At 48.8% G+C, this 27165-nt stretch overlaps 2 protein-coding genes and 1 pseudogene across 2 annotated transcripts; all 3 read left to right on the top strand.

Moving 5' to 3' along the window:
* Window positions 1-9350: 9350 nt before the first annotated feature.
* On the top strand, window positions 9351-10702 carry LOC149324490 (TNF receptor-associated factor 6-like; annotated as a pseudogene).
* Window positions 10703-16658: 5956 nt separating this feature from the next.
* On the top strand, window positions 16659-18584 carry LOC149324491 (TNF receptor-associated factor 6-like). The gene has a single exon (XM_089565522.1). The coding sequence runs from the start codon at window positions 16919-16921 to the stop codon at window positions 18323-18325; it is 1407 nt and encodes a 468-aa protein (XP_089421648.1). The 5' UTR covers window positions 16659-16918; the 3' UTR covers window positions 18326-18584.
* Window positions 18585-25235: 6651 nt separating this feature from the next.
* On the top strand, window positions 25236-26958 carry LOC149324492 (uncharacterized). The gene has a single exon (XM_089565487.1). It carries the CDS (start codon window positions 25467-25469, stop codon window positions 26871-26873), a length of 1407 nt encoding a protein of 468 aa, XP_089421613.1. The 5' UTR covers window positions 25236-25466; the 3' UTR covers window positions 26874-26958.
* The last annotated feature ends 207 nt before the right edge of the window (window positions 26959-27165 follow it).

The following is a 27165-nucleotide window of genomic DNA, read 5'->3' on the forward strand; positions in this document are numbered from 1 at the left end:
GGAGGTTGACAGGGGTTGGTCCCTTGTGGATGCGTTTCCTCCGGAACATTGGGGGATAGCTGTTCTAATAAATAATATAGTTGAAGAAACAGAGAAGCATAGCAGAATAAAAAATGGCAAAGATAATATTAATAAAACTAATACGAAGAAATAATTGGAAGTATTCGATAAATGTGGAAAAATGGTGAGATGACTCGAGAGACATAGACTACTATAAGCGGGGAATAAAAAAAAAGGTACAGCGTACGGTGATGCAGTAGCTATATTAGTATAAATGAGATATACTAATATAAGTATCAGAAGAGGGGTGGGGCGGGGAGGAGGAACAACTTTATTTTAAGAAAAGAACAAAAGGACCTCAAGGGTGCGCTCCTATTTGTCCTAGAGTCCACGGGCCTGGGAGTGGTTAGAGCGGTACTGACGGTGACGACTGGCTTTCCGTGGGTAGGGCCATGTTTGATGCTCGGTACTGTGCAGTTGCAGTTCATGTAGGCGGTCGGGAGCGCTTTGGGAACCGTCTGCCCGGGGGTCACCGGGCCGGGCAGTTACGGACCACCATTGTTTTACCGGGGCTGCTAGTTGTGCAAGTTCACAGAGTATACTCTGCATGAGCGGATTTGGCAGCTTCATCTCGCTGCTGACCGGCAAGGAACTGTACCCAGTGGGGAGCTGTGGCATCGACCCCTTGTCCCGGCTGTCGACAACGCTACCCGCAGCAGGCATTCGTTGGTGGCTAATCGCCATGCTCCTGCCACTTGGTACCCATCTCGGAGGCTGCTTGCCACTTGGGTACCCATCTCGGAGGCCGCTCATGTGAGGGGGCAGCACTGTAGTTGTGAAGTTCGATTCAGTGGTACTAGTGGGGCCCCGTTCCGAGTTACCCGCTCCGCTGGTTTATAAACGTACTGCAGCTACCTACACATGCGACTCACAGTGGGTTGCTTGGGGGGTGCGTTGGAGGCGGAGAGGTTTCAGCGATATTGATTGGCGGGGGTAGGTATGCTGCAACCAGTTTTGCGGATGAAATGTAGCTTGAGGAGTTATGAGATGAAGGGGAATTGGTTGTACTGGAATCGGTTGTCTCCATTTTTTTGTTGTTGTAAATGTTGCACCGATTGTTTGGACATTAGCGGCGAATCACTAAAAATGAAGAAAATTCGATGTTTGAAAAGTCGAAGTATTTACTCTTATGACTCGTTTTCTATATGTTGTGAGGAAGTTTTCTGGTGGAAACCCATCAGGATGTAGTGAAAGAAAATTCTTTTACCAACCACGATGGTCCATGCAGTGTCTTGAAAGAATAGAAGATGTGGCGTTTGTGAAGCTCGTTACCTTTGCGACACGATGCAATGGCGCTGTCAGAGGCTTGGAAGAAATCATTCCGGAATGAGACGCATACAAGAAACACACATCTCACTACATTGCACACAGCGGCGTGCTGATTATGGGCAGGCACAATTCTGTCTTAACTCACTCGCGAATTGCTTGTCTCTGCTCAACACTATAGATTCTGCCGAAGTCTGTTTCTTTCTCTAATGGTACGGGGAATTGTTCGGACAGCAATTTCACTTAATTTAATGTTGTGGTCACCTCTTTAAGAGCTGAAATGAGCGCCTTTAAGAAAACGGAGCGGTCGATTGGAGTGTGATTGTGATCGTGTGATTCAACAATATATATTTTAGGTACGGTACGGTGGACCACAAACCACTTCATCGTGTTCTTTAAGGCGGTGATGCTAGTGTTAACCTGGTAAGAGTTTCTTACGAATTATGCTGCATTATTCCGTACGACTTTTGACATCTTATCGAGGGTTACTGAGTCAGAGTCCCACGCCGCAGTTGCATACTCTAAAAATGAACACGCACTTCAGAAATGTATAGTGCATATTTGACCATTCATCTTGGTTGACCTCTCTTCTCACCCCATAGTCACCACGCAGTCACCGATGGCGACCCCCTTTGTTCTCCCCTTCCCCAGTGCAGATTAGCCGGCCAGATATTTATTTTCCCTGCCGAACTCTCTGCGCGTCTAATCAATCAATTTATCTCTCTCTGGTTTCTCGAAGTGTCTTCAAAATCAATAATCACCGGGCCAGCTTTATATTGTCACGTTGTCTACATTACTATTTAAGTTTAGTTATGTTCAGCTTGTTGTCTTTGTCTAGGTACGCGCATCTCCCGTGACGGAACACGTGAAAAAAACTTTCACCGCTTATTGTAACATGCCATTTTAGGTAGAGTGGGAGAGAGTGGCTTAGTTCTGAGTACAATGCCGATCTATTTGCGTTCGTGGTTATATATAATACATTCTGTCCTGTCATGTCGAAGCCTATGTCGTAAACATCGGTTAAACTGAATCAGGTCCCGATACAAACCCCGATAGGGCACATGACAGTGTGGACACTGTTACGCTCCTCAACGCGACGTGCATCATCGGAACCGGAGAAGACTGCGAGTTCCCCTTCGAATGCGCCGGCGGCAGTCAAGGGTAGACGCAGCAGCTGGGCCAGCCGCACATTCCGGCGAGCGTCGCTGCGACTCGGTTTACTCGAGAGCGGTTGTTGTGGTGCGCGCCTTGCAGTTCGTCTGGGACGGCAGCGCTTCCCGCGAACCTTGGAGCGTCGGCGGCGTCGACACGCATGGCTCAAGCGGTTCAAGTGCATCGTGCTGCGGCCGTTTACGCTCTTCGACGCAACTAGAGATGCGAAGGCCTGAAAAAAACACTGCAATTTTGGAAAAAAAACGGTTTTTTTCGTTTTTTTCAGACGAGGAAAAATGGAAAGAAACATCGAAAATTTCACAATGCAATTTCACGGTTTTATAATTGCTTACTTTTGGTTTAGGTTTTTGATTTTGCTTCGAAAACCATTACAGTGTGCATCGTTGAAGGATTCTAGAGCAGTCGTCAGCGCCGGTGCCGGGTAGTGCTTTTAAAACGTTCGTGCTGCGAGTACACGGGTTGAAGGCCAGGTCACATATAAGACTTAAAACATTGTTTTTAAGTCAAGACTTATAAAGCTTGACTTAAAAACACACATACTTCAACTCACGGCTCAAGTAGAACCAAATGGCTGCAAATTCTACAGCGCGACACACACGGCATATAGGCTGCTGTGCACGTAAGCGGTTTTAGCCAAATACAAGCCTAGCTTCTTGATTTCCAACGTAGCAGAGTACAGGAGATCCGCAGGAATTTGGTCCAGGACAGGGGTCTGGGACTCAGCGAAGCACGTGGCCCCATCTACCTGGTGGCAAGGCCTTTGCACCAACCTGCCGCTAACTCCTCTGGCTTGCCGACCGCTGCAGATACCACAATCAACCGCCAGCTGCGAACGAAACTTGTCACGTTTCGGAAACGTCCGTACAAGGATTCGCAACAGGCTTTCAGGGGAACGCGTTCGAAAGCTTGTGTATGTGCAGTCGAACCTAGGTGTGGGCACAACTTCAATCCATGCTGCTGCGCGTAGTCCCGCATCCAGCGACAGTGACTATGAGTACGATATGGAGTGATTTATAGATCAGTTTTCATGCTCCCTTTCTTGGTGCAATAGAACAAAAAGTTCGTTCCACAAATATGACATCTATAACTGCATATTCGGCTCAACTTCGGAGCATTATTACTGATCGTTGTGCTGTTGCAAATAAATGTTTTTGATACGTCTTGCAAAATTTCCAATTTTGATGAAAAAAACCATGAAAAAAAAATGGTTTTTTTCATGCCATTCAAAATTTCTTGAAATTTTACATCTCTAGACGCAACGTGTGCGGCCCGGGCGTAAGGCAACGACGCGCTCTCCGCGTGGCGGCGAGTGCGATCAACAATAGACGCTTTACAGCGGCGCATGGAGGAAGGAAAGAACTTCCTCCTTCCTTCCTCCATGCAACGGCGTATCTTTGATCACGTGATCACGCCGCCATTACTCGCCTCCTGGCCGCTGGGCGCGCGCCTCATGGCGCGCCTCGTCGCGACGGCTGCTGCGTCTGATGTTTCGGCTCCGACAGGCAGTGTTTCGGCTGATACGGTCGTAAATGAGGGGGAAGACGACACTGTGGTTGGTCCGAAGCTTCTAAGGACATGTGAAAACCACAATTTGATCACTTTAGGCGTGAAAACGTGATCGGGCTTAATGTCGCGAAGAGCCGCTGAGCTCTCCGCCTGTTCGAGGTAACGGGTGGATCGCCTGAATGCCGCTGAAGGCAAATTTGCTTAGTATTTTTTTGTTATTATCTAAAACAGCAAGGTTTAATGACCCTGCGGCTGCGCGGGTCGTTGTCGTATTGTGTACATGCATGCAGAGGCTGCTCTAAAACGCTGACATGCACATCGTACTCATTTGTTTACAACTTGTTAAAGGTGCTTAGGAAGCCTAAAATATTTTCTGTTGGTTTGCTAAACAAAGGAAGGCGACAAAAATAAACAAATAAATGTTACCCAATCATGTAAGCAGTACCATGCATCAAGCAGCCTTCACAAGTTTGCATGCAATCGTTTACAAGGATTCCGCGATATAATTGTTATAACGCGCGCATGGCAGAGCGTTCACTACACGAAGTTCACAATTATGTCAGCCTCACATATAGTTTAAAGTTGTGGTACGCTCCATGCTCGATATGCGGACATGAAAATGCTCGAGGTCTCGCTGGTAGTAAGTAATCAGCCGGAGTCACTTCTAGTGACTGTCTCGCATGGATCGCGAGGAAGTGACAACCGCAGAGCACAGCAGCCGTAACACAAATGCATTATTTCGATTGTGGTCCACGAAAACCGCGCCACTTGGAGCGAAGTTCAACAGTAGCACCAAGATGGTGTGTAATACACGAACTGACGGTAAGCGTTGTCCAGTCGTTTTTTTTTTTTGCGACATTTCGGTGGCGGGACAGCTTGTTCATGCGGCTATGTTTGGCACTTACCGTCGCAGATTTTCCAAGATCGAGACCTTTCCTTCTATATTCGCTGTCTAGCGCTGGCGAACGTGTGTGTTGCGTTCGCCCGTTCGCAAAGGGTGGATGTCCAACGGGCGCGAACAGGGGCGGTATGTCCTTGTGCAGTTCGGTTCCGTGAAGCACGCAAATGATCGCATCCCGCCCCTTTAACTGCTTGTCGCACTTCTTGCAATCCACAACAGAGCATGTATTTTCTCTTTCCACAAATCCACTGCTGCGTCGAGGCATACACGCCGGCGACTTACGAGGCAAGTAATGACGCCGTGTTCCGAGCGCACCCGTGGCGCCATCTGGTTTCAAACGGAAGAACTGCGCGCTGTAAACGGTCAGACAAGCGTCAGGCCGTGACGTCACGGAGATGCGGCGGCGCTGGAGTCAGCAGTGACTTTCGTTGTTGTAGGCAAAAGCCGGTACCGTGTGCCTTGGGTATGCCGCGCTTGAGCGTTTTTGAGCGCATTTTGCAATATTCCGGTGAGTTGTGGTGGGGGTGGTTGAACAGCAATGCTGATGAAAGGCAGCGGCACAAGTTTATCGCATTTAGATATGGGCCAAAGCGATGCGCAGCGGCCGTGGAGCGGAAAAAGTTCGGCGACGGATCGGCTGTGCGGCTAGTATTGCATTTCTGCATCGAAATATGATAGTTTGCGTCTCTTAATCCGCATGTTTGCTCTTCAGTCGCGCAGCGAACAGTGCAAGAATCAACGTCTGCAGCTTGTTCGCGTTCTATCGGGCTCTCATTATGAGAAGTCTGCACTCGACATTCCATGTGGGTGTGACCGCAAATTGAACGCAGCGGACCGTTTTCAGGCGACAACCACCCGGACTACGTCCCGGGCATCTCTTCGCGCTAAAAAGAAAAAAAAAACACAGAAAAAGCTTCTGCCAGTCGCCTTCAGCATTCATCGGGCTACTAAGCGCGACGTTTGAAGCAGCACTGTAGTCCGGTAGTAGGAATATACGACGCGTAGTTTATTCTCTATTTTTGCTTCCATGAGCTTCAACTTGTACGTTTTTTCATCACCTATCCTAAAAAACGATTAAACGTCGCTAAGGTATCGGCAAAATCATGCAGTGTTATTTCCCATTTTACCTGAATTTTACAATTACTGGTCAATCAGAACCCGGCGAAAACAGCAAATACCAGACCAAAAACCAGTTATCAAGCAGAATAAGGTCTGCAATCAGAATAACTTAAAATATTTAGCTCTGCAGAGCAAACGTAACTTCGTTGTAGCTCGAGGTAAACTTCTATCCATTCGTCTTTGCACCTCTTTTAAAGCCAGGCGAATAAAAAATAATTTTTTTCCGACATTACCAGTGAAGATCGCATTTGCATGACTGATTCAAAGTAACTGCATGGCTTCCGTGTGCAGTAGTGTTCGGCGTTCTCCGCACTGAAGTGGCTGGACGAGAGCAGGCACATCACAAAGGTTCGTCATGGGAAAAAGCTGCCTCCCGTCGTCTTTCTTGCACTTAGTGATCGGGTATGCTGTATAGCCCCAAATGTTGAGACTGCAGACCTGCATACCTCGTGCTTTCTCGGTTTCATTTAATAAGTCAACCTAGTCGACCGCTGTAGCCGCGCCGTTGGTGCCAAACATAGGAGCGCAGAAGGAAGCCTATGCGGCGCTTCGCCAGATAATTCCGTCCGGCGAACAGGTTGAAAAAGTGCTGAACTGCTCTCCGGTCGCCAACAGAAATGTTTCTATCCACAAGCGACGCGCACGCTTTGAAATATGCGCGTACGCGAGTTGGTTTCGAAGGCAGCATCGCTTGGCGCGGGGTAGGCAGGCTACGTTTTTGCCTACACCCCGCGGCGCTGCCGACCGCAGCGCCACCTTTGTTTACAAACATGACGCTTGTCTATAGCTTCCGGCGGCGGGACCTCCCATGTGTGATGAGCGGCGGGTAAGGACCTCGCTCCCCGCAATGCGAATCTCGCGCGTCTCTGGCACTGGCGTACGGGATGCAAGCCGCGGACTCTGAACGCTGAAGCGCATCTCTAGGCGGACGTTTACGATCTTCGAAGCAACCTACGCCGCCCGGATGTAAGGCGACGCCGCGTTCTCCACGCGGGGGCAAGTGCGATCAACAACAGCTTCCGGCGGCGGGACTTCGCGCGTGAGATGAGCGGCGGGTAACAAGAACCCCGTTCCTTGGGATGCAAGGATCACCTGTCTTCGGCAGTGGTGCGCGGGATGCGAGCCGCGGACTCCGAACACTGCTTAGTGCGTGACGACCGCGGGAGAGTGCGAAGAGAGTCGTGATTGGTGCAGTGCGTGCGATTGCGAGGAGAAACTGTGACGAAACGTTTGGTTCCGCCCAGATGCATGAACCTCACGCCTGATTGGCGAGGTTGGATGTTCTTTGTCTGGCGAGGCTATTTAATCGCTGGTCTCGGTGTTTTGGAAAAATAGAGATCGAGATGCAATAAACGATTGAAACTGTTGGTCGGGCGTCCTAGCAGTCCTCCAAGGTGCCCGGCAGGCACAACCCAACAGACCGCCGGTCAGCGAGTTCGAGCACGGCGGGTGAGGGGAGGACCTCTTCGAAGGCCTGAAGCTCAACAGACCGTCGCCTCTTGAGACGAGTACGGCGGGTGAGAGCAGGGAAGCGGCTTCGAATCTTAACTGACACTATTTCTGATTCTTACCCATTTATTACAATTTTAAGGTCGGATTTCGCGAAACGAACTTTGAACCTATCCCACTGCATTATTCGGCAAGGCAAGCTAGGAGAATTTTAGAAGAAAAAATGAATACAGAACCGCGCCAAAATTGTTCAGAACGTCTACCGCCATGCAGTCGCTTTGTCTGCCGTAATAAAATTATCAAAAGTGTCATGCGTCACGCTGCAATGGGCTCCCCTGAAACCACGGTGACATGTTTGAGAAACAATTATTTTCCGCTGTATGTGATAAATGCTAGAAGATATATGAAGATAAGAGACAAGAAGTGAAGAATGCGCCCCGGCCATTAAATAATGTATTCACCTTCACCATGCTTGCATGTCCTAAATAATTCTCAAGTCTGGGAAAGTCCATTGTGTCGTCTTTCGGTTGCGCCTTCTCTTTCCTTGCGGTCTGCTGAATACAGGCATGTACAGTCGCGGGTAAAAAAAGATTAGCGCACATGGCGGAACACGGGAGCGCCGGAATGACAACGCGTAGGGCTGCGGGTGGCGAAGAGGCTGATAACGAGAGTGCCGGGCCGTTCCCATTGTAAAGTATTAGGGGTGTCAGCGGACCGCCATGGACCATCAAAATTACTGGCTAAAAGCAGCGCTATCATCTATTGTGTCCGCCAGTTTCTTTTGACAAACCATCGCGGACATAAAAAAACGGTAATAAAAAGAATCCATATTTGCTCATGATAACCGAGCCAAAATAAATGCCGCATGCACAGTCACGCAGGGTCGGCACTTCAGCGCTCGGGCGGTGCACGCTTGATAAAGCTTACTTCCTGCCGTCCCCCCCCTAGAATGCAAACATGGGAACGGCCCGATATTCAGGTCTGCGTACCGCAGCGCCGCGTGGTGAGATATCCCAATTCTGATCACCAGTGATCTGTGCTCATATTTTTTGCTCGCTACTGTACTAAGTAGAGAATTGGAAATGTAATCAGAAAGGAGAGAGGGAAGACTGTTTTCTTTTGGACCGGAACAACGTTATCTGTTTTCCAATCTGACTGTGGGTCTTCTGATGTCTGTGAAAGTTCGAATACGACTACCCGAAATTTCTCGACAGTACGTGAACAGTATTTGAACAAGCGGAAAGTTTCACGTTTAACTGACACAGTAGTTTCAGTACACTATTCTACGATAAATGTATACCTGGCGCAGTCGGAAAATTATGGCCAACTACTCCTAAATCAGGATTATTGTCGGGGGCGCAGAAATTGATCTCAAAGAAGTTGTTAGAAGTCTTCGTCTTTTCACGTCATCAGTAATAAAGAGCTACAGTAAAAGTAGGCTGAAGGCAGTCTCCGTTCACATCTTCGCGCCAACTCGCGATTTTCACACTGCGTAGCAGGTGTCGCTAGCCGTTTCGTACCCGTTTTCATGAGTGATCGCCGAAACGCTTTCGGCCGTTCGAAGTGCATGTGCCGCGCTTCAGCTAAAAACGACCTTTTAACAGCCGTCGCGTTAATTACGCAGAAAAATCGGAAGTACACAATGTAATTTCTAATTAATGCCAGCGCATCCCACACGAGCAGCTGTGGTCATCGGCTCTTTCGCTGCATACCGCGCTGATTGATTCGCAGTCTAGCGTTCTTTCTCCAACGCCCTTTGCCGGCAGTGATAAGAACAACGGAATATTTGATAACCGTCGCTGACGGGCAGACGACACTATCAGTCTGCTGTGAGACAAACGCTCGAACTTGCTGCACCTGACAGTGTGCTCCAGCCATGGCGCCCGCAAGCACCCAGACAGTGTTCGGTTTCGGCAGCGGCCTGGACTGGCGGCCGACTTGTTTCGTGAACCCTTTCCCGTCGAGCAGAATGTGCAGTGTCTGCCGTCTCGTTCCTTCCTCGGCGGCCATGTTGGCCTGCCGTCACCTCCTCTGCCAGTCCTGTTACGACGGCGCCGGTGCCAAGCAGAGCCACTGCCCACTGGACAAAGAGCCGTTCCAGGAAGAAGACTTGGTGTGGTCAACCTTCGGCAAGGACACTATCCTGGGCCGCAAGGTACGCTGCTGGAATGCCGAGCATGGTTGCGACGCCGAGGACGTCGCCTCCGCCATGTTGGGGCACTTCGCCAATGACTGCCAGTTCCATGTCGTGAGCTGCCCCAGGTGCAGCGAGAGAGTCCTGTACCGAGACATTACGAAGCATCGGGAGTGCGACTGTGAACAGCCGCACGCACGCGAGCAATCATCAGAGGACAACTTTTCCAACGCCGTTATGCAAGTGAAAGGAATGCTGGAAAAAATGTCGGAAGAAAATGCTACCCTGCGCACGAAGATACATTCACTCGAGGACAGTCTACGCGCCGAGACCGATGGGAACGGGGCGGCCCAGTGCACCAGTATAGCCGACGGAGTGAAAGCCGCCCTGGAAAACAAGATTTCGGAGCTGAGGACACAAGCGGAGGCAGGATTGGCTGAAAACCGACGCGAAGTCGCTTCAGAAGTCACCGAAGCACTGGCTCGTTTGGAGGACAGGGTAGTAAAAGCATTTTGTGGAGACCGCACACTGGCAGACGCTGGATCTTCACTTTCGGAGGTGTCAGCAGCTAAAAAGCAGGTGTGTTGGTAGAGGACGAGGTAAAATCTGTGGAACTGCTGGCCGTAGCGTCTCTCAAGATCAGCAGCGATGTCCTCAGCGAGTCCGTCCCGTACGAATGGACCATTGATGACTGGAATGGGTTCTGCACGAAATCATCATTTATTTCTGACTTCTTCACAGGCAACGATGGCCAGCCTAGCTGCCACTATGGATACCTGGTCGTTCCGAGGCTATGCTTTGGCAGTGGGCTTGTTTGGCTTCGTGTATACATAATCGAAGGATTGTTCGACAAGTTCATTAAGTGGCCCCTGGACAAGAAGGTTAAGCTAGTTTTCATCAACCCTTGCGACTGCAGAAAACAACTAGCATTAAGAAGCTCAATTTATCCACTCGATAAACGTCCCCTTCCTGAGTTTAGTAAAGAAGTTTTGTTTGTAGGGACCACTCGTAGTCTATTAATGGTCGACGAATTGACCGAACGTGGCTTGATCGAAAACAACAAACTCCACCTCCGGCTCGAATTTAAATCATAAGTCGCTTTTCCTTTTATTTTGACGTTAGCTGAGAGTGTAACGTGTTCTTTTTAGTGCACGGCTGCCTCGCATTTACCGTAACGCGTTTTTTCTTGATGGAGACCAGCAGTTTGATTCATTTGCTGTACGACGGAAGCATGGGAGTCCAGGTTTTGCAATTTGTGTAACATACTGACCACTTGCTTTGGTGTTTTTCCTGGTTTGTTTGTTTTTCCATGTATTCGTAAAAATGAAACATTATGGTTCATTTTGGTTGCAGTTTGTTTTGTTCGGTGTGTCTTGCACATATATGCGAATCCGCCATCGCTGTCTATGTATTTTGATGAAGTCGGACCTATACTGCTCGGCTGGAATCGGGATATTTTTTGTGCGAAGTACATTGAAAGTTTCTTGGCCATTCCCCGCTGTGGGCTGAATCGCAATATTTGTAACGGACAAGATTACGGCGCTCACAGGGAACCTCCTTAAACGGTGCTGGTTAAAGGTGCCCCTAGTGCGAATTATTTAAAGCATTTCACACGGCATGCGTTGTTGAGGTTCAGGGTGCGTATACTAGGTGAGAATAGACTGATGCATTCCCTGATTCATCTTCTCCCCTTCCATGTAACTATTATTTGTAGCCGGCAAATGTCGCCTAAATCAACAATGTAGGTGTTTACGAGGACGTAGAATTACTGCATGCGCTACCAGAGTTCGTAGCGTTTCATATGATTGCGCCGCCTAGCACGCTAGCATACAAGCTAGGAGGGAAAGCATGTATTATTGTTTGCAGGGGTTATTGCTTGGCTCGGTTACCGAAGTGGATGCATACCCAACCCGGTTGCTTTCGGTAGACAAACTGCCTTTGCTGCCAGCAATGCTCTATTGCGGCGAATGAGCTTGGTTATCTTTAGTGAACCGTATTGACCAAGCTTATCTGAAATAACTCCCTGCGGAAACTCTTCAGTGTTGTAGTGTGGTGGTTAATCAGAAAAAGGCGCAGCACAGAGGAGAGCGAGAATCGAGACGACGGACGCATTGGCCAGTTGCGACTGCGTACTGGGAGCATCGAAACACGCATACTCGTAGCCACAACGTCGAGAGCGGCTGTAAGGCTCAACGGACTAGTGGGATAGGGAAGCAGACCACGCATTTTAGGTGCGATTAAAATTTTCTCATGGTCATCACGCCCCGGCAGCCCCCTGTAGAACTTCACTTCTTTTTCTTTCGCCCTCTGGGGGAGCGAAAAGAGCAAAAATGGTGCTCGGCTGTAAAGGGCCCAGGATGTGCGAAACCACCACCAAACCTCAAGTTGTGCCATATCCGTGTCTCGCAACCTCAACTCTAGGAAGTGGCGAACAGACGCTGTGTGCCTTTGGTTTACACAGCACCATACAAGACATACGTAAACCTTTCCCTCGCAGCAGTGGCGAAAATGCGAGCGGTGGCAAGACAGAGCGCGAAATCGCTCTAGAAAAGAGTGGTTCATGTCATCGGCCTTGCTTATGCCATATCCTATGCAGGACATACCGAACGGTGCTTAAACGAAATTGGGGTAGACTTAAGGCCCGTCTTTAAGGGTAAGACGCAATATTAAGCGACCCCAGTTTTAGTTAGAGACTTCTAGTAAGTCTTCTAGCAGGCCTTCCAGTAGTAAGCACTTCTAGTGAGTCTAGTAAGGGACTCCACTTGACCTCTTTAGCTTATTACCCGATCACGTGGTCTACTGATGTTTCAAGATCACGTCACAGACCGCTGTCCGGTGAGACAGGCTTGCTGTTGTTGGCTTACAATCACCCGTCACCGACGTGCAATTTGCTATCAGCTAGTTACTACTCAATTACGACCACTCTAATCACACATACTCATTAGTATTAGTCGCAAGCAGCCAGGTTGTGTGACAGACAAGGTGCCATGTATCCCAAGCAGCACAGGCAAGCGGCCCAATATTGGAACGTGATGACGTCACTCTGGCCCTTTGTAGGAATGACCTTTGCCAATACATCGGTAACAGCCCGCTCTCATCAAGCCGTACGAACGTGCCTTTTTGGGTTTTTTTTTCAGCGGAGTTTAATTAGATATATATATTTGCACGTCGTAATAATGTCTGACTCGTGTTGCCACGTGTTGCCGTGTTGTCGGGTGGGCGATACAATACACCAGCAATAATGTTCGTAGCAGTACATTTCGAGGAGACGAATACACACTCCAGAAAAGTAGAAGCAACAATTGGTATAGATATGAGCTCTTAATCGCGATAAGCACACCACCTCCTCTTCTGTTCTTTCTGTCGCAACGAAAAAAATTAAAACTTGATTCGCATGAAAGGATGTCATCATCTGAGATATAATCGGTAAGCCACGTTTCAGTTAGTGCCATTAATGAGGTTCCAGACGAGTCGATAAGGGAGGAAAGGGCATCACTTTTCGCTGTAACGCTTCTGATGTTAGTATATAGGAAGCAAATGTTATCTAAACACTTCGGCCCCGGCAAGATTGGTAGCGCACGATCGGAAGCACCATGATTATTTGAATGTTGTCAATTGGTAGAAGGCTCACTTAGACGCACAGCCCGGTTGCCAGTAGTGTCCCAGAGATAAACGTCGTGTTTTACGTGAAGTTTATTAAAATACAGACGAATCCGGTCCCCCTCTTTCTTTATCGTCTTAGAAAACTGCCACAGTCTACGGCGCTTATCACGAACAGCCTCAGAGTAGTCGCGTGATATGCTCAAATTGGTGTTCTTTAGTTTGTAGGCAAGACTAATGACGGATTCTACTTCTTTCTCATAATAAAATTTTGCAATAATGGGTCGTTTCTTGTCAGTCGAAAGACGCCCTAAGCGGTGAGCTCTGGCAACGGAAGTGACAGTAACGCCAAGTTTATCTGTGCAAAATTCTTTTACATACCGCTCCGAGTCTTCCCAAGGCTCAGAGGGATCAGAATCTTCGATGCCAAAAAACAACACGTTCGACCGCCTTGAGCGATTTTCCAGATCATCAACTTTGTCCTGAATTTTTTTAGAGATATCCGCATTTTCAACAGGCTGGCTGGAGGGTAGAGATTCAATTTTGCATTCCAGGTCGTTAACTCTTTTAGTCAACTGTTCCAGGTCGTTCCTAAGGGTGACGTGGAGGTTCAAGACTTGATTTATCGATTCAAGAATGCTTGAGTTGCTCGCCTCAAGACGCTGAACGGCTAAAGCCAAAGCGTCAAGCTTGTCTTCTTGAGCTTTAGTCATAGGGCCTGGGTTTACCTCCACGTCACCGCCAAGAACCAAAAGGCGCCAAATGTACGACGCAGCAGCACGAACATGCTTCACATAATCCACTACATCAGGTGGCCACGTCACCGTAAAAAGGCAAACATTATTGTCACGATAACACTTAGTTTCAAGATAACTAACCTGTACAAGCGTCATTTGTAAGTACGGATCCGTAGCAGCAGTGTCGTGGCCAATAGCGTCAACAGGAATGACGCCCTTTTCAAGTAGCCGGACAGGTGACGTGGCCCCATGTTGCTCGACGAATTGTGAACTGGTTTCCAGACTTAGCGGTGAAGGATAATGCGGCCAATCCGTGGGGAGGCAAGTGTCAGACGGCTCTTTAAAGCAACGTTTATAGGCTGCAGCGCCGCTCTCCCAGACGTCCATTTTCGGCCCATCCAGGCAACAGGGTCGGCTCGGTAGCTGGCCCAGGGTAAGCAGCAGCAGCACCTGTACAAGCGTCATTTGTAAGTACGGATCCGTAGCAGCATGTCGTGGATGCTTAAATATATATTTAAATATATATTTAAATATATATTTGCACGTCGTAATAAGGCTTGACTCCTGTAGCGACAACTAAATGACAATTGATGTACTGTTTTAATCAGTTTCCAATTCCACCGCTCCACGTGTGACGTCGGGCCTTGTCGACCAATCCGGAGTTTCGCGACACAACAACGTCGGACGCACAGAAGTTGACGCCACCTTTTTCGCTTAACGGGGACCCTTGACGCTGTACCTTTGGAAGTAAACAAAATCAATGCAAGCATTCGACCGCGCATGTTATCACGCGTCGAAGGGAACCACGAGTTAACACGGCGAAGACGCTAGGCAAAAAAATAAAGAAGGGAAAGGCGAGGCTCCTTTTAGGAGCCATTTGCATCGAGATACAAAAAACACCTATGCACGAGCGATGCATCAATAAACGACAACGTGGCTGAGTTTAATAGTCTCCATGCACGCTGTAAGGTGACGCCGGGATAAAAGTTACTGGCGCTAACTGGATGGAGAGAAAGAGGAGAAAAAAAATGGCAAAACTGCGTACGCGGCTGTCTAGGGTGCGCCGTTGTGGCTGAAGATCAATGCGAAAACTATCGATTAGGTCAGAAGAAAAGCGCGAACATTACTTTTATAGTATTATCAATAGGGGAAGAAAACGATGCGCAATGCACAGTACGAGAATGCGTGGCAGTTCAACACGAGACGTGCTCGACTACGCCGATAGCCTGGTGCTCTTGCGCAGTGGGCAGCGAAGTTGATCGCTTTGCGCCACCACGGGTTCGAATCCCAGTCGCCGATATTTATTTCACTTGTTTTGGTTTATTCGTTTCGCGTGGCACAATCACACCGCAAGATCTTTCTCGGGGTTTACCCATCGGAATAGTGTCTTCACACTTAAAAAGGGTCTGTACCGTCGAGCAAGAGGTAATCTGCAGAAGACACAAGTTATACTCTACAGCGTTGATCAGAAGAATTCAGTATGGTGGCACTATAATGATCCCCTGCTGAATCGAAGCCTGGACCGTGCAGGCCTCCACCTGGAAAAGTCAGTAAACGGATGCTACAAAGCCGTCTATTCAGACCGGCATTTTTAAATTCGATTCGAGTGACGCGCACAGGCATAACTACAATTTAATGAAGTCGCATTTCGTAAAGGTTCCCTGTATTTCCCAGCTCTCGCTTTCAAGACAGAAAGGTTAAGACGGGCATTTGAGGTTCTTATGTGCTGTGAATGCGAAAGCATCTGTTGACTTAAAGACCTTTACACAAATGGCTTTAACCATAAGGCCTTTGAACTAATAGCATTTTTTGGTTTCTGAGGAAAAGAAATGACGCAGGTCTCACTTACCTCGGTGGGCAATCGAACCGAGCCGTAAGTGGAACGATAAAGGAGGGAGTGAAAGAAGAAAGAAAGAAAGAGGTGCCGTAGTGGAGGGCTCCGGAATAATTTCGACCACCTGGGGATCTTTAACGTGTACTGACATCGCACAGCACACGGGCACCTATTGCGTTTCGCCTCCATCGAAGCGCGGCCGCCGCGGTCGGTTCGGACCCGGGTATTCCGGCCCTGTAGACGAGCGCTCTAACCTCTGAGCCACCGTGGCGGGTTAAAAGCATTTGACCTAACGGCCTTTACCGCAACGGCCTTTTACCAAAAGGCCTTGACCATAGGCCTTTAGAGGGAAGACCTTCACCCTGAGTGCAGTTTACCTAAAGGCCTTTGCCACAAACACCATGAGCCTAAAGTGCTTTAGCATTGCCATTGTCATTAATGACCCCCACCACCTCAAACAAGAATAGCCATTACCAAACATTGAAGCGTTTATTTCTCCCAACTTTCAGCATCACGTAACTAACCTTAGAGGCTTCACCACACACCGGCATTTTCCATGTTAGGAGGACAACAATGCTTTCCCACTAAAAAAGAAAAGCTATGCAGCAATCTAACAGCCTGCCAGGCTTACTCCGTTGGCCGCGCAGTTTACACGCACAAGCGCCTCCTTCCACTGCGGTGCCTTAGGTAAGAGTTTTTTTGTCCTGAATGCATTTTCCATTCCTATTTTCGCGCCGTTTTGTGGTTTTCGCAGTGCGAGCCAGATGTCGCCAGCCATTCCGTGATCGTTGTTAACAAAGGCTGACGAACCGAATTTTACTTTCGTAGCTCTTGTGGCCCCCGAGTCGCCCGAGTTAGGTAAAAACGACCTATCGAAGAACGTCGCTTTTCTTATCAGGTGAACGGGGTAGGTATAATTGCTTCAAATTATTGACAACAAATTGCAGACGCGTTGGAATTCCGCTATCCGTTGGCTGCCGCGCGCAGATCGCAGTACAGTGTTTCCTGTTTCAGCGCCCCTGCTCTGCTTTGATAAGGACAGCGGAAAATGTGATAACAGTCGCGCATACAGACGGCAGCGTCAGTCGATTGTGGGGAGATCGCTGCATGTGAGGGCACTTGACTGCCTTCCTCCAGCCATGGCGCCCGCAAACGCGCAGACAGTGTTCGGTTTCGGCACCGGCCTCGACAGGAGGCCGACGTGTTTCGTGAACCCGTTCCCGTCAAATAGAGTGTGCAGTGTCTGCGGTCTCGTTCCTTCATCGGCGGCCATGTTACCCTGTCTTCACCTGCTCTGCCAGTCCTGTTACGACGGCGTCGGTGAAAAACGCGACCACTGCCCGCTGGACAAAGAGCCCTTCCAGGAGGAAGACGTGGTGTGGTCAACCTTCGGCAGGGACAGCGTCCTCGGCAGAAAGGTACGCTGCTGGAATGCCGAGCACGGTTGCGACGCCGAGGACGTCGCCTCCGCCATGTTGGGGCACTTCGCCAATGACTGCCAGTTCCACGTCGTGAGCTGCCCCAGATGCAGCGAGAGGGTCTTACACCGAGACATTACGACGCATCTGGAGTGTGACTGTGAACCGCCGCGCGTGCGCGAGCAAACATCAGAGGATAACTTTTCCAACGCCGTTATGGAAGTCAAAGGAACGCTAGAAAAAATATTGGAACAAAATGCTGCCTTGAGCACGAAGATGGATTCATTCGAGGACCGTCTACGCGCCGATACCGATGGGAACGTGGGTGCCCAGTGCACCAGTATAGCCGACGCAGTGACAGCCGCACTGGAAAACAGGATTTCGGAGCTAAGGACTGAAGCGGAGGCAGGTTTAGCTGAACACCGCCGCGAAGTCACTGCAGAGGTCAGGAACGCGCTGGCTGACATCCAGCGGACCATCAAAGAGAACAGCGAGAGGTGTGAGCGGAACGTGCAGAGTTTGGAGAACAGGGTCGTAAAAGCGTTTTGTGAAGACCGCACGCTGTCAGATACCGGATCTTCACTTTCGGAGGTGTCAGCAGCTAAAAAGCAGACGCCGCTGGTAGAGGACGAGGAGAAAGCCCTGGAACTGCTGGCCGCAGCGTCTCTCAAGATCAGCAGCGACGTACTCGGCAAGTCCGTCCAGTACGAATGGACCATTGATGACTGGAATGGGTTCTGCACGAAATCGTCATTTCTTTCTGACTTCTTCACAGGCAACGATGGCCAGCCTAGCTACCACTATGGATACCTGGTAGTTCCGAGGCTATGCTTTTACGGTGGGAAGGTTTGGCTTCGTGTATACATAATCGAAGGCTTGTTCGACAAGTTCATTAAGTGGCCCATGGATAAGAAGGTCAAGCTAGTTTTCATCAACCCTTGCGACTCGACAAGAGAACACAGAGTAATAAGCCCACTTACTCCACTCTCCGAAGATCCCCTTCCTAAGTTTGGCAAGAATGTTTTATTTCTAGGGTTCTCTCGCGAGAAAATAACGATCCGCGCATTGAAGGAACGTGGCTTGATCGTAAACAACAAATGTCACCTCCGGCTTCAGTTTGAACCATAAATCGGTTTGCGATTTATTTTGACGTGAAAATATATAGTGTAACGTGTTCTCTGGTGCACCGCTGCCTCGTATTTACCTAAGAGCGTTTATTCTTGGTACATTCCAGTCTTGTTAATTTGCTGTGCGACGCTAGCATGAGCGTCCAGGTTTTGAAATTTGTGTAACATACTGAGATCTTGCTTTGATGTTCTTCCTGGTTGTTTCTTTTTCAATGCGTGCGTTCTTAATTATGAAGAATTAAACTGTTTGTTTGTCTGCAGTTTATTTGGTTTGGCGTGTATTGCACATTTGTGCCAAGGAGGCAACGCTACCGATGCCTTTTGATGCGGTCGGGCCGATACTATGCGGCTGGAATCGTGATATATTTTTGTAGCGAGAGCTACATTGGCTTTGTTCTCGCTGTTTCGCTGTGGCCGGCGGCCACATCGCGAGCTGAGCTGTTGCCTAGCAACCGCTGCAGCCGGCAGCTCCGCTCGCCGCGCCATCTGGCATGACGTCAGAGGAAGAGCCGGCGTTGCATCGAATATATAGAAGGGGCGGCTCGGTGGGATTCGTCGGCAGATATGGAAGGTGAGTCGGAGAGACTGAAAGAAGCCAGGCTTCTTCGTCGGAACGAAACCAAGAGGAGGCAGCGAGCCAAAGAGACGGAGGAAGAGCGAGCCGCACGCCTCGAGAAGCGTCGTAAGTTCGAAGCAGCCTGGCGAGTGGATTCATATGATGTTCGTTCGTCGTCTAGTTTGCCATGTCGTGCCAGGTCGGACGCCAGTACTGTGTCGGAGCCATTGAGACGGCTGCTTGCTACTTCACCGACCATCGGGCCGTCTTTGTGGCAATTGAGAAACAAGATGAAGACTTCGAAAATAAACGCGTTACACTTTAAAAATGTACTTCAGTAGAGTTAGTTCTTGGGCTAGTTGGTATACTTGATTTAAACTCAGTTTTTCAGCGCAACGGCACACGGCCGAAGAAAAGAAACAGGAAGAGAAGAAAGACGAACACAGCGCTGACCAAACTTCCGTCAGTCTTGCACCTTCACTTCTGAGGTGATGAAACCTTCTTTCAGCAATCCAATCCGGGAAGCGTGCAAAACATACCACGCGTAGCCAGTCGGTGTATAACATACTTGTCTCCACAGTTCGGACCTTAAGACTTTGCAGACGCGTTTCACATGCCCGCACGACGGCGGAACAGCACCAAACAAGGCACTCAATTCTGGGGGGGGGGGGTCACACTCTCTTAATGCAGAATCCCAGGAACCTAGCACGATACGTCGCTCTTGCAATGTTGGTCTGGAGCACATGCACATCCTGAAGAACAGACACAGAGAGGAAAGGCGAGCCCGATGTATAAGAAATGTACTTCAGTAGAGTTAGTGCTTGGGCTAGTTGGTATACTTGATTTAAACTCATAGTTTTTCAGTGCGACGGCACATGGCAAAAGAAAAGAAACAGGAAGAGAAGAAAGATGAACACTGCGCTTTAAAATCAAGTTTAAATCAAGTATACCAACTAGCCCAAGCACTAACTCTACTGAAGTACATTTCTTATACATCGGGCTCGCCTTTCCTCTCTGTGTCTGTTCTTCAGGATGTGCATGTGCTCCAGACCAACATTGCAAGAGCGACGTATCGTGCTAGGTTCCAGGGATTCTGCATTAAGAAGAGTGTGACCCCTCCAGAAGTGAGTGGCTTGTTCGGTGCTGTTCCGCCGTCGTGGGGGCATGTGAAACGCGTCTGCGAACTCTTAAGGTCCGAACTGTGGAGACAAGTAAGGTTATACACCGACTGGCTACGCGCGGTATGTTTTGCGCGCTTCCCGGATTGGATTGCCGAAAGAAGGTGTCATCACCTCAGAAGTGAAGCCGCAAGACTGACGGAAGTTTGCTCAGCGCTCTGTTCGTCTTTCTTCCTTCCTGTTTCTTTTCTTTGGCAGTGTGCCGCTGCGCTGAAGATCTCAGCTTAAAACTTTAAAAAATTCTTGTCGTTAATGTAACGACAACTTAACGATACGTAACAACAAAACATAAACATTACGGCGTACCAAGCTACGCTATAAAGATGTAACCGCAGAGATAGCCAAGCTAAACCATAAGATTAACCGTACCTCTCGCTACGCACATCCAGGCATAACTGAGTTAATCCACAGCCAAATTTTTGCGAAGGATATGCGTTAAAATTTCTTGTCGTGTTCCCCGCGGTCTCCCGATATTTGTAGCAGACGGGATTCCAGCGCTCATGGGAGTCTATACGTAAACAGTGCAGGTTGAAGGTGTCTCTAACGCGATTTTTTGAGAGCATCTTACACGCCATTTGTTGTCCAGGTTCAGGGGGCGTATACAGAGTGCGATTAGACTGGTAAATTCCATGGTTCATCCCGTCCTCTTCCATGTAACTATTACATGTAGCTGGAAAATGTGCTCTGAATCATCACTTTGCGGGGACATAGAATGAATGTATGCGCTCCCAACTTTAGTAGCGTTTCGCACTGCCTCGCCGCCTTGCTCTCTTGCATAAAAGCTATGAGGGAAACCTTCATTCTTGTATGCAGGGGTTATTGCTTGCCACAATAACAGAAGTGGGTGCAAAGATCATCTGGTGGTTTTTGGCAGTCAATCTGGGTTTGTAAGGTGTAGACGCGGGTTAGTTGGCAATCCATAATGAATGTAAAGCGCGGAAAACACAGAAACGTCAAAAAGACGACGGACGAGCGCTACATCCAACTGCATCTATCCACAGTGTCAAACTGGCTTTGCTGCGAACAGCGCTCTATCGCAGTGAATGAGCTCGGTTATCTATAGTGGACCACATTGAGCTAAGCAGATCTGAAATACGTTTCTACGGAAGTCTCGCCTTGTGCAGTGTGTTGGTTACTCAGAAAAAGGCGTAACACAGGTGGGAGAGAGAATGGAGGCTACGGACGCATTGGCCACTTCCAACTCTTTACTCCAAGCATTGAGACTCGCCTACAGGCAGCCACAAGGTCAGGAGTCGCTGCAAGATCCAACGTACTATCGGAGTAGCCGGACCAACTAATAACTTTAGATAAGAAAATATCTGCATTATCGTGACGCCCCACGAGCGCCTTGCACAACTTTTCTTCCTTATATCTCGCCCAATGTGGGAGCGAAAAGACGAAATGTGGAGATGGCGCGCAACCAAGGGCAATCCTGAAGTTACGTCATGTCTGTGGAAGGTGTCTCACATCTGAACCTCAAGGAAGTGGCTAACAGTCAAAAGGTAGCATTGATTTTTCTGCACCAAACAAACTATGCGTGGATATTTCCTTCGTAGAAGTGGCGACCTTTGCGAGCGGTTGAAAGATAAAGCGCGACATTGCTATTTTCCGCCACTGGAAAGGAGTCGTTCGTGCTATCGGCCTGGCTTATGCCATATGTCCTATACAGGACATGCCGGGCGGGGCTTAAACGAAATTGGGGGAGTCTTAAGCCCCGTCTTTAAGGGTAAGACGCAATATTAAGCGACCCCTGTTTTAGTTAGAGACTTCTAGTAAGTCTTCTATTAGTAAGTACTTCTAGTAAGTCTAGTAAGCGACTCCACTTGACCCCAATAGCTTATTACCCGATCACGTGGTCTACTGATGTTTCAAGATCACGTCACAGACCACTGTCAGGTGAGGCAGGCATACAGTTGTTGGCTTACAATCGCCCGTCACCGACGTGCACTTTGCTATTAGGTAATCACTAATCCCTTAATTACGACCTCTCTAATCGCACATACTCATTAGTATTAGTCGTAAGCAGCCACGTTGCGTGAAATACAAGATGACATATATCCCAAGCAGCACAGGCAGTCGGCCCAATATTAGAAAGTGATGACGTCACTCTGGTCCTTTGTAGGAACGACCTTTCCCAATACTTCGGTAACAGCCCGCTCTCACCAAGTCGCACAAACGTGCCTTCGAGGTTTTTTTTTTTTTTTTTTTTTCAGCGGACTTTAATGAAAATATACATTTGCATGTCGTAATAAAGCTTGAGTTTTGTAGAGACATTTAAATGACAATTTATGTAATGATTTAATCAGTTTCCAATTCCGCTGCTCCACGTGTGACGTAGGGCCTTTTCGACCAATCCGGAGTTTCGCGAATCAACAACGCCGGACGCACAGAAGTTGGCGCCACCTTTTCCGCTTAACGGGGACCCTTGACGCTGTACCTTTGGAAGTAAACAAAATGAATGCACGCATTTGACCGCGCATGTTATCACGTGTCGAAGCGAGCCACGAGTTAACACGGCGAAGACGCTTGGCAAAAGAAAGAAGGCAAATGCGAGGCTCTTGTCAGGAGCCATTTGCATCAAGATAGAAAAGGCATATCTATACATGAGCCATGCATCAATAAACGACAACGCGTGGCTGAGTTTAATAGTCTCCATGCACGCTGTATGGTGACGCCGGGATAAAAGTTAGTGGCACTAACTGGATGGAGAGAAAGAGGAGAAAAAAATGGAAAAACTGTGTATGCGGCTTTCTAGGGTGCGCCGTTGTGGCTGAAGATATGAGCGTCCTGTTGCTGCGAATCAATGCACAAGTGATAGATTGGGTCGGAAGAAAATTACGTATATTATATAGTATTACTTGATGAAGAAAACGATGTGGAATGCGCAGCACGAGGATGTGTCGCAGTTCAACACGAGGTGTGTTCGGCTACTCGGATAGCCTGGTGCTCTCGCGCAATGGCCAGCGAAGCTGATCGGTTTGCTCCACCACGGGTTCGAATCCCAGTCGCCGGTATTTATTTCACTTGTTTTGGTTTATTCGTTTGACTTGGCACAATCACACCGCAAGATCTTGGTCGGGGTTTACCAATAAAAATAGTATTTTCACGCTTAAAAAAGGATGTGTACAAGGCACAAGTTACTCTTCAGCGTTGATCAGAAGAATTCAGTGTGGTGGCACTATAATGACCCCCTGCTGAATCGAAGCCTGCACCGTGCAGGCCTACAGCTGGAAAAGTCGCTAAACGGATGCTGCACACACGTGCATTCAAATCGCAATTTTTAAACTCGATTGGAGTGTCGTCCACAGGCCTACCTACCATTTTAATCTAGTCGCATTTAGCAAACGTTCCCTGTATTTCCCAGCTCTCGCTTTCAAGACAGAAAGGTTAAGACGGGCACTTGAGGTTCTTATGTGCTGTCAATGCGAATGCATCTGTAGACCTAAAGACCTTTAGACTAATGGCTTTAAGCATAAAGGAATTTAAACTAAAAGCATTTTTCGGTTTCTGAGGAAAGGGATAGACGCAGTAATTGTCTCACTTATCTCGGTGGACAACCGAACCGCGCCGTAAGTGGAGGGATAAAGGAGGGAGTGAAATAAAGAAAGAGAGAGAGAAAGAAAGAAACTAGGAAGGCAGGAAGGAAGGAAGGAAGGAAAGAAAGAAAGAAAGAAAGAAGGAAAGACAGAAGGAAAGAAAGAAAGAAAGAAAGAAAGGAAGAAGGAAACAAATAAAGAAAGAAGGAAAGAAAGAAGGAAAAAAAGGAAGAAAGAGGTGCGGCAGTGGAGGTCTGCGGAATAATTTCGACTGACATCGCACAGCAGACGGGCGCCTATTGCGCTTCGCCTTCATCGAAACGCGGCCGCCGCGGTCGGGTTCGAACCCGGGTACTCCGGCTGGGTCGATGAGCGCTTTAACCTCTCAGCCACCGTGGTGGGTCAAAAGCATTTGACCTTACGGCCTTTACCGCAACGGCCTTTTACCAAAGGGCCTTGAACATAGGCCTTTAGAGGGAAGGCCTTCACCCTAAAGGCAGTTCACCTAACGGCCTTTGTCACGAACACCATGAGAATAAAGCGGTTTAGCATTGCCATTGTCATTAATGACCCCCACCCCCTCAAACAAGAATAGCCATTACCAAACACTGAATCGCTTATTTCTCCCCACTTTCAGCACCACGTAACTAACCTCAGAGGCTTCACCACACACCGGCATTTTCCAGGTTAGGAGGACGACAATGCTTTCCCACTAAAAAAAGAAAAGATATGCAGAAATCTAACAGCCTGCCAGGCTCACTCTGTTATCCGCGCAGTTTACACCCAGAAGCGCCTCCTTCCACTGCGGTGCCTTAGGTAACAGTATTTTTCTCCTGAATGCATTTTGCATTCCTATTTTGGCGCCATTTTGTGATTATCGGAGTGCTTACCAGATGTCGCTAGCCATTCCGTGGCCGTTCTTAAAGGTGCACTGAAGAGGATTCTGAACTTGTCTTTTTGCCGCGGGAACTCGATCCACACGTTCCTAGCATTCTCAGAAACTGCAAATTATTTCTCTGTATGGCCGATTTTCCTAATTAAATCGAATTAACGTCCGCCTCCCGCCCTTTTTTTTGAATTCTGCCTCGTACGATGGGCGGAGTCGACCAACGCGTGAAGTTCCTTTCAGCCAGCTCCGCGGAGGCTTTGCTTTCGCTTTATTTTGTTTTTTAGGTTTCCATGAATAAATAGTTTCATTCGCAGATAATATAGCCGCAAAATAAGCCCGCAGAAATAAAAATACGCGCGGACTATTTGCTACTACGGACTACTACGTATTACTCCGCCGATGGCAGAGCGGCAAGCCGCCACGGGACTGGGTGAAAGGCACTCCACGCGTTGGTCGACTCCGCCCACCGTATGAGACAGAATTCAAAAAAAAGGGCGGGAGCCGGCCGTTAATTCGATTTAATTTGGGAAATCGGCCATACAGGGGACTAAGTCGCAGTTTCTAAGAATGCTAGGAACGTGTAGATCGAGCTCCCGCGGCAAAAAGACAAGTTCAGATTCCTCTTCAGTGCACCTTTAAGACAGGCCGACGATGCTAACTTTACTCTCGTAGCTCACGTGGGCCCCGAGTCGCCCCAGTGACGTAAAAACGACTATAGAAGAACGTCGCCTTTCTTATCAAGTAAACGGGGTAGGTATAATTTCTTCGATTTATTGACAAACTGCAGACGCGTTGGGATTCCGCCTATCCGTTGGCTGCCGCCCGCAAAGATTCGCGGTCGGGTGTTTCCTGTTTCTGCGCCCCTCCTCTGCTTTGATAAGGACGGCGGAAAGCGTGATAACAGTCGCGCATACAGACGGCAGCGTCAGTCGATTGTGGGGAGACCGCTGCATCTGAGGACACTTGACTGTCTGCCTCCAGACATGGCGCCCGCAAGCGCCCAGACAGTCTTCGGCTCCGGCACCGGCCTCGACTGGCGGCCGACGTGTTTCGTGAACCCGTTCCCGTCAAATAGAGTGTGCAGTGTCTGCGGTCTCGTTCCTCCATCGGCGGCCATGTTACCCTGTCTTCACCTCCTCTGCCAGTCCTGTTACGACGGCGTCGGTGAAAAACGCGACCACTGCCCACTGGACAAAGAGCCCTTCCAGGAGGAAGACGTGGTGTGGTCGACCTTCGGCAGGGACACTATCCTCGGCCGCAAGGTACGCTGCTGGAATGCTGAGCACGGTTGCGACGCCGAGGACGTTGCCTCCGCCATGTTGGGGCACTTCGCCAATGACTGCCAGTTCCACGTCGTGAGCTGCCCCAGATGCAGCGAGAGAGTCCTGCACCGAGACTTTACGAAGCATCTGGGGTGTGGCTGTGAACAGCCGCGCGCACTCGGACAAGCATCAGAGGATAACTTTTCCAACGCCGTTATGGAGGTCCAAGGAACGCTGGAAAAAATATTGGAAGAAAATGCTACCCTGCGCATGAAGATGGATTCATTCGAGGACCGTCTACTCCCCGAGACCAATGGGAACGTGGCGGCCCAGTGCACCAGCATAGCCGAGGCAGTGACAGCCGCCCTGGAAAACAGGTTTTCGGAGCTGAGGACAGAAGCGGAGGCAGGATTAGCTGAACACCGACGCGAAGTCACTTCAGAGGTCACGAACGCGCTGGCTGACATCCAGCGGACCATGAAAGAGAACAGCGAGAGGTGTGAGCGGAACGTGCAGAGTTTGGAGGACAGGGTCGTAAAAGCGTTTTGTGAAGACCGCACACTGCCAGATACCGCATCTTCACTTTCGGAGGTGTCAGCAGCTAAAAAGCAGGCGCCGTTGGTAGAGGACGAGGGGAAAGCCCTGGAACTGCTGGCCGTAGCGTCTCTCAAGATCAGCAGCGACGTCCTCAGCAAGTCCGTCCCGTACGAATGGACCATTGATGACTGGAATGGATTCCTCATGAAATCGCCTGCGCATTTGGAATTCTTTTCAGGCAACGATGGCCAGCCTAGCTACCACTATGGATACCTGATAGTTCCGAGGCTATGCTTTGACGGTCTGAAAGTTTGGCTTCGTGTATACATAATCGAAGGCTTGTTCGACAAGTTCATTAAGTGGCCCATGGATAAGAAGGTCAAGCTAGTTTTCATCAACCCTTGCGACTGCACAAAACAACTAACATTAAGAAGACCAGTTTATCCACTCCCAAAACGCCCCCTTCCTGAGTTTAGTAAAGAAGTTTTGTTTTTAGGGGCCACTCGTAGTAAGATAGCGGTTGACGAGTTGAACAAAGGTGGCTTGATCGAAAACAACAAGCTCCACCTCCGGCTCGAATTTGAATCATAAGTCGCTTTTCCTTTTATTTTGACGTTAACTGAGAGTGTAACGTGTTCTTTTTAGTGCACCGCTGCCTCGCATTTACCGTAACGCGTTTTTTCTTGATGGAGTCGAGCAGTTTGATTCATTTGCTGTACGACGGAATCATGGAAGTCCAGGTTTTGCAATTTGTGTAACATACTGACCACTTGCTTTGATGTTTTTCCTGGTTTGTTTGTTTGTTTTTCCATGCATTCTTAAAAATGAAACATTATGGTTCATTTTGGTTGCAGTTTGGTTCGGTGTGTCTTGCACATATATG

The sequence above is a fragment of the Amblyomma mixtum genome, unplaced genomic scaffold (assembly GCF_055824585.1).
Source record: "Amblyomma mixtum isolate Tamu unplaced genomic scaffold, ASM5582458v1 scaffold_29, whole genome shotgun sequence".
In the NCBI taxonomy this organism is placed as follows: Eukaryota; Metazoa; Arthropoda; class Arachnida; order Ixodida; family Ixodidae; genus Amblyomma; species Amblyomma mixtum.

Bases quoted from the DNA above. Each gene is read 5' to 3' on its own strand.
- LOC149324491 (XM_089565522.1), top strand. From the start codon at position 16,919: ATGGCGCCCGCAAACGCGCAGACAGTGTTCGGTTTCGGCACCGGCCTC.
- LOC149324492 (XM_089565487.1), top strand. From the start codon at position 25,467: ATGGCGCCCGCAAGCGCCCAGACAGTCTTCGGCTCCGGCACCGGCCTC.